Source organism: Sardina pilchardus, chromosome 5, assembly GCF_963854185.1.
Source record: "Sardina pilchardus chromosome 5, fSarPil1.1, whole genome shotgun sequence".
Lineage (NCBI taxonomy): Eukaryota > Metazoa > Chordata > Actinopteri > Clupeiformes > Clupeidae > Sardina > Sardina pilchardus.
Window position 1 is genome coordinate 24,873,623 of NC_084998.1, and position 12,079 is coordinate 24,885,701.

The 12,079-nt window shown below is 38.6% G+C and overlaps 1 protein-coding gene across 1 annotated transcript; it reads left to right on the forward strand.

Moving 5' to 3' along the window:
- Positions 1 to 2,999: 2,999 nt before the first annotated feature.
- On the forward strand, positions 3,000 to 8,638 carry LOC134079609 (NEDD4-binding protein 2-like 1). The gene is made up of 5 exons (XM_062535705.1): positions 3,000 to 3,208; positions 3,414 to 3,547; positions 3,657 to 3,745; positions 6,733 to 6,806; positions 6,970 to 8,638. Exons 1-5 carry the CDS (start codon positions 3,135 to 3,137, stop codon positions 7,097 to 7,099), a joined length of 501 nt encoding a protein of 166 aa, XP_062391689.1. The 5' UTR covers positions 3,000 to 3,134; the 3' UTR covers positions 7,100 to 8,638.
- Positions 8,639 to 12,079: the final 3,441 nt, after the last annotated feature.

Consider the following 12,079-nt stretch of genomic DNA (forward strand, 5'->3'; position numbering starts at 1 on the left):
GCTTACATTTTGTACTGTACATATTTATTGCTGGTCACTAGAATTTAATCTTGCACTGTTGCACTGTTGGACTTATTTGCACTACCAACTTGACACACACCTCAGACTGGATCACAGTATCACAGTACCAATCCACAGTACATTCATGCATACCTTATCTAGTATTTTACTGCTCCTTTAGTCATGTTGATTTGTTGATTTGCTTTTTATTTTTCCTGTTACATTGTTTACATTGTACTGTATGTTGTGTGCGGTGTCTTAAGCTGCTGGGACCTTGAATTTCCCCTTGGGGATCAATAAAGTATCTATCTATCTATCTATCTCTATCTATTTATATAATAAAAAGAATTGAGACACTGATGATGGGCTAGGCCCGAAACGTTTGTGTGGTCTCTACTTTTTCACTACCTTACTGAACTTTTCTTGGAGTTACGCACTGGGCACAACCAAAATTATTAGACAGAAGGCGCAGACGCCATCTCTACCAACTGTATGGCATGGCGCACACCATAGGAGGAGATGTCATAGTCAAGACTGTATAGGAAGTGTATCTTTGTATTGTATTGGGAGACCGTTAGCCACACAATGTAGGTCTCCGGTGCTGTGAATAAAGTTCTCCGGAGAATTCTGACTGATGCTGACTGATGCTGATGCCTGAGACTCTGCTGAATCCTGAAAGTTTAGTACCACATGTGCTTTTCATGTACATGTCACTTCAGGTCTGAAGTATTCTTCATGTGATGTCTCCAACTCCACTTTGGTGCAATGTGATCTGACGTGAAGCCGGATGTGTGGCAGTGGCACTAAACTACCAATCTAATTAACACTATGATGGCCCTAGAACATATGGAAAAAGGGGTGGGTCCAGTCATCATCAACAACCCCCAACATGTGGCAATTGGCACATGTATCCATACGTCTGAATGGTATGTTATGATGTTTAACATCATTTTTGGTTTTATTGTCAATGCAATGAACTGCAAGATAACAGTTTCCCCTTTTCTGATTTGTAAGACAATTCAGATTTAGATAACCATTGGCCTTCACATCACACTATTCAATCAATCCACTTAGGCCGACTGTTTAAACTGATGTTTGTGCAGTGTCTAGGCCTCTGTTCAGTTCAGTTGTCCGGCCTTCAATGAGAACGCCGGACAAACTTTTAATTGTCTTCCACCCATTTTCCACACAGTTTGGGCTGCCTATGAATAATGCTGTAAGAAGACATTTTACCCCTAACCTTCGGAAAGATTTAGGGAGGGAGGCAGTAGGCAGCTGCCCTCTGTTTCGAACAGAGCCTTAGACAGGTGCATCGTGTCTCACACTGGTGTTGTCATTGACTGTGAGTTTGTGACCTTGAGCTTATCTAAACAGGGAGGCCCAAGAAGAATGTGCAGTTTGTGTCTCTCAATATCACACACTATATCACACAGTCTTGTAGGATACAAACTCTTCATTTATAAAAGTTAATACAGTACTTACAGTTATGATGCTCATAGTTACAGTATAGGGTTCCCACTCTAACTGACATGTAAAATTCCACGACTTTTCCCTGACTATCCCTGACAAAAAAAACGGAATTTCCATGATCGACTACAGGTATACAATGAATAGTAAAATATACCGACCATGATTTAAGAACAGACGCGTTGTGTTCTTTTACCTTACTAATCCTCTCTAATCTTTTTTTTTTTTAAAGATTATTTTTTGGGCTTTTTATGCCTTTATTTGGACAGGACAGTAGAGAGAATGACAGGAAGTGAGTGGGAGAGAGTCGGGGTGGGATCTGGAAAGGACCACGGGGCGGGAATCGAACCTGGGTCGCTAGCGTACGGTGCAGGTGCCCCAGCCAGTTGCGCCACTGCCGGGGCCCTCTCTGATCTTTTACCTTTTTAGAGAGGGAGATAATAAATCAGCATTGAATAAACAAAGTTGGGCTACTCAAGCAAGCAGTGAAGCGAACTGCTACAACAAAATTCCCGGATATTCCATGGCTTTGCCCCCAAAATTATTCCTGGCTTTTCATGTCTGGAATAGACTCTCCAAAATCCATGATATTCTAGAAATGTCATGACTTGTGGGAAGGGAACCCTGTAGTTAATCATAATAATGCAAACATCAATAATGGCTATGTAGATTGTCTCCATCTTTCAACTCCCACAGCATGTGTGTGTGTGTGTGTTTATTTGTATATATTTTTTTAAAACCATGTTAACAAGAGTTATAGAGCCATCATTACAGTGTATTTCATGGTCAAGAGAGGCTTTATGACATAGAGTCCATGTGATAACCTTTGAACTTATGAAATGGGTGGATTCAGGTTGAAAAAAAACCCTTTTGTTAATTGTTGGTGTGGAACGTAGTTCCTTGAACAACCACTGACCAGAAAGATGCATCAGAATGTGTTTGGCAGAATCATAAGGAAAAACATGAATGGTTATTTTCCTGTCAGAAAACTTCTAAATGCCCAGATCTATGGGCTATTGGTAGAGAAGAGCAGGCTTTTATCAGCAATTTTTAATAAACTAAAACAAATACAATACGCATAAATAATACAGTGTCAGGAGCATAGGCTACTTTCTCTCCAAAGCACATTAAACAAGGCTCGATTAGGCTTACATTATATCAGTACCTCCTGAAAGACTCCCATTGACGCTCATCAAAAACGCCCTGTAATCTTTCTTATCCCTTATAACAATTAAATGTTTAGTATGTGTGAAACAAATTAGAATAATTAGTAGTAAAACATATGGCCAAAAGTTTGCCAATGTTGACCGCTAAACTTTGAGCAAAGTTCTGATAACAATGAGAAGTTTGCCATTGAGCCCATGACAAATGTGTTAGCCAGTGATAGCAAACTGCAACTGAACTTCTGATGACAAACCCAATTTGGATGTGACATTGCTACAAGTTTGTGAGCGCATCACTTTTCTCCGTTTGGAAGTCACTGTACTGTATCATGGGTAAATCAATTCATTTCCGCATACAGTTGGATTACGTGTTTTTACGAGAGCACTGAATACATTCGAAAGATATCTTTGAATTTCAGAGCACTGTTGACTATATGTTGGAGACGCCAATTTATCGTGTTCGCGTTAAAGTTTTATCGACAGTAGCCTAAATTCACAGCCGGCATGGGAAGAAGGCGTTCGAGAAAGCTAATCATTATCAGAGGTCTACCTGGATCAGGAAAGACCAGAAAAGCAAAGTATGTTTTAATTTCTAACTAAAACTTATTTATTGCCATGCTTACGCTATGCGTTGTGTTATCACAACCTGAACCTACATTAAACGGTTATTTGAATAAATGTAGGCTACGTTCCCAAATATTAACTGTTAACTGTCTATTCATGATGAGTGCATGGATTAAAACAAAAACAAACAAAAACAACACACATCTTTTACATCTTTAGACAGCTGTTGAATGAGTATGGAGGTGGAATAATAGTGAGTGCGGATGATTACTTTCGAAATGGTCCAGATGGCGAAATGGTCGACTTTCACCCCAGCAAACTCAGGGTAGCTCATGAAAGGGCAATGGAGAAGGGTAACTTTTTAATTCTGGGACATGATGCAAAATATAAGAATATAATTTTAGTTCTCGGTACATTCATTGTCATTATGTATGATGCCACACCCTTGTGTTTCTGCTTCAGCTTCGGATGCTATGTCAAGGAAAGAAAATCCTGTCATCATTGACAACATCAATATGGAATTTCAGTACATGTATCCTTATGTTTTCATGGTATGTATGTGATTGTCATTTGTTGTGCGGTGGATTGTTTGGCTTTAGAGATTGTATTTGGCAGCAGAGAGGTCAGAAATATCACTGCTTTGCTTAGTGCTACAGTATGTGTAGATAAAGTTACACATAAAGTTAAAGTTAAAGTCCAGCCCTCTATTTGTTGTTACCTTGGGTTGAGAAAGGGGGCAAGAGAAGAGTCTAGTAACTCAAATCTGTATTTAAGATTGCTCTACTTAATAGTTACTTTTGAGTAGGCCTACACTGAAAAAAAAATGATAGCTGGATTTACATGATTTTATGTACATCGATTGCACATGAATGAAATGTCTAGATTTATGAAACTGATTAATGCTGTGATAACCCAATTAGATCTAGTTTCAGCAAAATTGATTAAGTGAAGTTTATATGAAGTATTTATGTAATTTCAACATCATTGTGTTATACAGGGGGCACGGAAAGCAGGCACACAGATGTAGGCTACTTACTGTAGTATTGCAACATCAATGTTAAAGGACAACTTTGAATATGGTGGGCCACAGTATGAAGAAGCATTCACTGAAGTTGAAAACATGTGCTATGAAACCACTGCTACTTTGTGCAAGCTCAATACCATGACGCAATTGACGCATTCATGGTGGGAACAAAGCACGTTTATCTCAAAGCATAACATAAGATACAACTCTGCACCAAATTCTACTGGTCTTTAAGCATAGTCCTCTTTAGAAACCCTTAGGTGAAAACTTTTGGCAACGCTGTTAGCTGCATGATTATCTCAGTGTTCTTGCTAAGGCTCATGGGAACACAATGAAATGGTGAATGCCTGAACCAGAGAGGGTTAAAGCGGAGTAATTAGTATAAGGACCTTTGCCTGAACTCCTATACAGAAGCTCACTCAGTTATCAGTGCCAGCCTCTACCTGTCGGTGGATCATCAGCTTTCTGACTGACTGACAGGCAGCAGCATGTCAGACTCAGGAGTATCTCATCCAAAACCCGGTCCATCAGTACACGCGCCCCACAAGGGTGTGTGTCCCCCCAGTCCCCGCGTGTGTTTCCCCGCTGCTCTTCTCCCTCTAATGTCTCTGATGACTGCACCTCATGGAGCCCATCTGTAAAACTCCTGCATTTTTGCGGATGACACCACCATCATTGGTTTAATCCAGGATGGTGAGGAGTCTGCTTACAGACAGGGGGAGCAGCTGGTCCAGTGGTGCAGTCAGAACCACCTGGAGCTCAACCCTAAGAAGACGGAGATGACAGTGGGCTTTAGGAGAAGCCCCCCCCTCACACACACACACACACACACACACCCCATTCATCGCCATTCAGAACGACACAGTGTCCAATGTGGATTCCTTTAGGGTCCTGTGATCAACCATCTCACAAGACCTAAAATAAGACCTCCCCACATCGACACTATCCAGAAAAAGGCCCAGCAAAGGTTATACTTCCTAAGACAGCTAAGGAAGTTTAATCAGAGATCCTTAATTACTGACAAGATAGAGCAACATAATGCATCTCTATGGAAGAAAAATTCGAACAGTTCCTGTCTGCTTAAAGAGGCGTGTCGTAAAGACGTCAGTGGGATATCGATCTCTGTCAGATTGGCAAGCAGTTCAGTTCGAATGTTAACAGGTCTGCCTAAAGGGGGATTTAGCCCCCCTCCCCTTTGCGAAGACAGAATGCGGAAATGATCTAACGTTTGCGCCTCTCGCTCCGCTTTAACCCTCTCTGGTTTAATCTGCCTAAGGAGCTACTGACTACTTTCTACTTCAGCCCGTCATCTGCACCCCCATCACTGTCTGGTTTGGGTCAGCCACCAAAAGGGACAGGGCCAGACTGCAACGGACAATTAGGGCTGCAGAGAGGACTATTAGAGCTGACCTCCCTTCCACCCAGGACCTGTACTGGTCCAGGGTCAGGAAAAGGGCAGTAAAGAATCTCTACAGATCCCTCACATCCTGGTCATAAACTGTTCAACCTCCTTCCCTCTGTTAGACGATACACACTAAAAAACAGTGCATTCGACACAAACACAGCTTCTTCCCCCAAGCAGTCACTCTGAACACTCAGAAATAGCGCCCATCCTTACACCGAACATAGTCAATCAATCTGTTCTGGTCATCTACGTCATCTGCTCATTTGTATAAAAACAATGTGACTGAAGCTCTTGTCTTTTATAATCAACTTCTAAGGGTCCATTTTTTCCAATTTGTTGTTTTCAAGATTCAAACTTCAAAAGTCTTAGCTCGATATATTCATAGTGTGTTTTTTACCCTTGACCTTTGACCTTTGAAAATAGCTTTTTAAATAGTTGTGTTTACACTGAATTATAATAAAAAGCAATTTCATTACATCCACTTTACTCTCATATAATTATTGTGGAGGACCTCTAGAATATAACCATATGTGCCACGTTTGCATAGATGTTTTTAGTTAGATGTAAAAATTAAAATCTCTAGGTATGGCTGAGACATCAGAGTGCAAAGTTAACGTAAACAATTGTATTGAAATTACTTGATCAAATTGGGTTATCACAGCATGAATCAGTGTCATAAATCTAGAAATGTTATTCATGTGCAACCGATGTACAAAATCAAAAGTACAAAATCAAGTAAATCCAGCGATTCTTTTATTTATTTATTTTTCAGTGTGCACACATACACACACACACACACACACACACACACACACACACACACACACACACACACACAAAGCGTTATGTACAGGGTTGGCACATGTAGGCCTATTTTTACTTAAATTGCCCAAAAAATATTTGTATACATATTTTTTCACAAAATTACCAGGGGTGTCAATAAATGTGGTGGCCACTGTACATCTTCAGACATTAAAGATTTGAATTCTTTAAATATACTTTATCAATGTAATAGAACAATTCAACAGTATTGAATTGAATGTTTTCAGATTAGTAAAAATATTTTATTTTATGGATAAAGTGCTATTTGTTTTGACATTGTATTTCAGGGTTTTCGCCGAGGGTATTGGATTGAGTTTGTTGATTTGGTGGATGAGGAGGCTTCCCCTGATGAGTATTACAGGTAGCTATATAGAGCGAATTCTTTGACATGTGCATGAAAGTGGAAATATCAGCCATCATGAAACAATATATAGGCCGAACTAAATGACATGTTACAGTATGCACATTGATAATTTGATTTTGAGCGTATTCACTGAATCCATCATAATTATTTCCCTACATAGGCGCTGTCAAGAAAGGATCCCTTTGGAGAAGTTTGAAAAATGGCTGGATGCCTACAGAAGAGTAAGACATATTTATCAAATTCTGTATGACCCAGTGTCAAGACGCAGGTGGAAGAACTACCGCTGGTAATATGGAATTGGACAAAACATTGCCATATGTAATTCCATGCAAAACTAATATAACAAGTCATCACATTTCCATGCACATATACTCCCTAAAACTGATGCTTTGTCTTAACTGATGCTTTTAATCTGAAATACTTTACCAGCGAGTCAGAGAGGAAGTTGTTTTCTAACTCGAAATTGGATCCATATGAACATTTCAATTATAGCTTCAGAGTCTGTTGTCTATTTGTTTCTTTTGCATGTACTTCAGAGTAGATATGTTAACATGGGCATGCTCACAAAGGCAAAGATTTTCTTTGTTGTTTATTTTCTTCTACTTCTTTTTGGGCGGTTCAGCAAGTCACCAAATAAATAAAATAAAATAAAATTAAACAAAATCGATGATAAGAATTGGCATGCACGGCTAGATGTATAAGATTGGATGATGGGCCACATTTGATGCTTTGTTACGTAAGTTCCTCTTTACTGTTCCTTGTTGCTCCTACTATCAGTGTTGAGTGTGTTACTTGTTGTTATGCAAAGGGATTGTTTTATGCCCTCACACAGTAACTTAAAGACTTAAAATGATGCTAAACTGACTTATAATACGGAGAATGAAGTCTCTGACATTTCCAGTGAATGAACACTTGATATTACACTAGGCAACGTTGTTGATCAGGTAGGATCAAGACCCTTGTAGTGAGTTTTCAGAGTTATATCATATGCCATTTCATTCTATGTTGGGGGAAAAAACACATTATCTGCATTACTGACACAGGTTTTGTCATCCATGTTTTCCTAAGCAGTAGGACTATACCTACACAATAATTACAGACCTACTCATTCAATCCAGAGTTGAGCCAATCCGGAGTAGGAATACGAGATGCTACTGCTGAAGGACCAGGTGTTTAGCTCATTAGCTGATGTTATTTTGACTAAAAATGTCATCCAGTTTACAATGAATAAAATGTTCAATGTGTATGTTCATTTGTATTTCTGACTGTTTTGGTTGTTTTTATTACATGGCACATTATTGTTCTCTTCAGTTATGTTTTTGGGTAGGAAGGGGAAATTAGGAAAAAAAAAAGGATACTCACATCCAATTGTCTTCAACAATGTGTAACAAGCAATGCCTCTATGATAGAAAGACTGAGAAAACTGACACGGAAGTAGGGTATTTCAAGTGAGAAAGATCAGTATAAGAGTATATATTTGTAGTTGTTTGCTCACAAGTGGATATAGCAAAGGAGCCTATCATCTGCTAAAACTCTGATACCCATGCTGACCATGAGAATGACGGCCCTCACAAGATCTCGTTCCAACAAATCTGGCCCACTGCCGACTAGAAGACTCAGGCATATTTCTTCTTACTACATGTATGCATTGGTAGACAGTGTATAATAATATGTCTTAGAATAGACCTGGACACGTTGTCCAGCCTCTCAACCCTGGACTCCGGACAGGACTCGGCCAGGTGGCAACAATGTATGCACTGGCCCTATAGGCCAGTGACCGATAACAAAGAAGGATAAAACCTTAGCTGTAACTGTGAGCTGGAGGAACGCCTTCCCCAGCAGCCCATTGTGATTGCTGTACCTTCTGTCTTACTACCAGTAAACCGTCTTTCTTTAACACAACCCTTGTGTCTGTCTCTCTCCCTGAACCAACACGTTGAAGAAAAGGCATTTTCTTCCAACAACAGCATCATCAATAAATTAAATAATCTCAAACAGCAAGTAGACTCAATTTTGTACACGACACCACGTAAGAAAGGACAAATAAACCAACTCATTTGGATGATTGAAATAGGCACTAACATTCACACCAGTTGTAAAACACAACTACAGGTGCAGATTAAACAGAAAACTCCACATTAATGTGTGTGACCTTGTGAAACTTTGTCCAATTTTAGGTTTAAAAGTTCTTGACTACGCCACCGGGTGTCTCTCACAGCAAGATATACTTTGCAAGTCGGCAGAATACCTAGGCAAGCAGGTTCATAGAAATATACCGAAGATGAACTAGACAGAGACGTGCTTTCAGTAGAAATATAACAGTAGCCTACTTTAGATAATACAAAAGAGCCACACTGTCATCAAGGGGCACAATCTGTGCAAAATAAAAGGACTGGCCTAAAGGGGAAAACACAGTCATCTTGGCTGCCACCAGGGACAATGCATCAGAGCAATATTGGTGGTGAAGGTAGGTTACCTGTCAAGGGTAAGATTGAAGTTCACCACCCCGTGCTCTGGACTCTGGTGCCTACAGTCAGGAAGCAAGTGATACAATCAATATTGTGAGGTACAATTTACCACTACAATCCACGAATGTTGTTGCAAAAAAAAGGCTCCTCGCCTAAATGTATAATTTCTGCAATACTTTCCCCTTTGTTTATTTATTTATGTCTTCATTAATATAAATACTGCGCAGTTATTAAAGTCAGATGACTAAGCATTTCACTACATATATGTAGCCGTAGTTTTGTGAAGCCTATGTGACAAATGAATAACTTCAACTCAAATAACTTGAACCATGTGTTAGAAGAAAATGGTTTTCTTCAGCGTGTTGGTTCAGCACTGTAAAAAATGGCTGTGAAATTCACAGTTATTTACAGGAAATTTCACAGTAGCACTACTGTATATGCTTTTTACAGTAGAATGTTGTAAAATTTACAGTAACGCCCCTACAATTACAGTAGTCCAAGTGTTACTGTAGACATTACAGTAGTCAAAGCACTACTGTAAAACAAACACAGTATAGCCACTATAGTACTGTAAATAGTAAAGTAAACTACTGTATTTTTTCTTTTCAACAATTGGCCAGTAAGTTACTGTAAATACTACTGAAATCACAGTATTTAATTGGTTTTCATTTTACAGTGAATGCATAAAATACTGTAAATGGAAATGCGGTACCTTTACTGTAAAAAGTATTCACAGTAACTTGCTGGCAACAATTGGGCAGTAAGTTACTGTAAAACTACTGAAATCACAGTATTTAATTGGTTTTCATTTCACAGTGAATACATAAAATACTGTAAATGGAAATGCGGTACCTCTACTGTAAACTACAATTACAGTAGTAAGTGTTACCGTAGAAAATTACAGTAGTCAAAACACTACTGTAAACAAATCACTATAGCCACTAGTAGCCTAGGCTACTGTGAATAGTTAAGTAAACTAGCCTACTGTGTTTTCCCTTTTTTAATCTTATCTTTCTTTTAACTCATAATGACATACCAGAGACGGTTGAGAAAGTCAATTTGATGTCAAGAATTAAGGCTTTGATCACACTATTGAGCAAGCATAACACATTTCAGCCTAATAATTTTCCACGATTGTTTATATAACGGCTGCTTATCGCCTCTTGATAAGCGCATGCGCACACGCAGTAATTCCCATCCCCCACGCGAATTTTTTTTTTACAGGATGGTAGGGGAAGATTCATGAATATTCATTAGGGAACTGCCGGTGAATGCGCTAACGTTCTGAAGAATGCTCTAACGTTCTGAGAAACCATGGTAACCCCAAACTGAAGCGTCAGATCGCTGTGTTTTTTTATTTACAGTCTAGAACTAGAGTAGACTATCGTTGGTGTATTGGCAGTTCCCTAATGAATATTCATGAATCTTCCCCTACCATCCTGTAAAAAAAAAATTCGCTCCCCCACCCCTGACTTTTCAACTCCAGCCAGAGTGACTTCGCTTCAACCGTCACTTTTCAACCATGAATCTGACTGCAATCTTCAACTCTGTACAAACATCATATTCAAGGTAAGAATTACAGTACTTTTGTATGCCAATTGAAAACGGGAATTTATTAGAAATGTATTGTTTTCACAATGAAATGTTAACCAAAGCCATTATTGTCATGTTAGAATCAGCATACAACATATCGATAGCTAGAACTAGCGAGCTAACGTCGCTAGCGTTAGCGATGTTAGCTGTTAATGTTAACTTTTCCAGTAACTAACTTAACCATCATGTGGGATTTTTCGAATTATAGTCAATATCATATCTAGCAATAATTCAGTCTGATATGTCGTTATGAATGTAGAGTTTTACATTCATAACGCTTTCTGTCAAGGGTAAGATTGAAGTTCACCACCCCGTGCTCTGGACTCTGGTGCCTACAGTCAGGAAGCAAGTGATACAATCAATATTGTGAGGTACAATTTACCACTACAATCCACGAATGTTGTTGCAAAAAAAAGGCTCCTTGCCTAAATGTATAATTTCTGCAATACTTTCCCCTTTGTTTATTTATTTATGTCTTCATTAATATAAATACTGCGCAGTTATTAAAGTCAGATGACTAAGCATTTCACTACATATATGTAGCCGTAGTTTTGTGAAGCCTATGTGACAAATGAATAACTTCAACTCAAATAACTTGAACCATGTGTTAGAAGAAAATGGTTTTCTTCAGCGTGTTGGTTCAGCACTGTAAAAAATGGCTGTGAAATTCACAGTTATTTACAGGAAATTTCACAGTAGCACTACTGTATATGCTTTTTACAGTAGAATGTTGTAAAATTTACAGTAACGCCCCTACAATTACAGTAGTCCAAGTGTTACTGTAGACATTACAGTAGTCAAAGCACTACTGTAAAACAAACACAGTATAGCCACTATAGTACTGTAAATAGTAAAGTAAACTACTGTATTTTTTCTTTTCAACAATTGGCCAGTAAGTTACTGTAAATACTACTGAAATCACAGTATTTAATTGGTTTTCATTTTACAGTGAATGCATAAAATACTGTAAATGGAAATGCGGTACCTTTACTGTAAAAAGTATTCACAGTAACTTGCTGGCAACAATTGGGCAGTAAGTTACTGTAAAACTACTGAAATCACAGTATTTAATTGGTTTTCATTTCACAGTGAATACATAAAATACTGTAAATGGAAATGCGGTACCTCTACTGTAAACTACAATTACAGTAGTAAGTGTTACCGTAGAAAATTACAGTAGTCAAAACACTACTGTAAACAAATCACTAT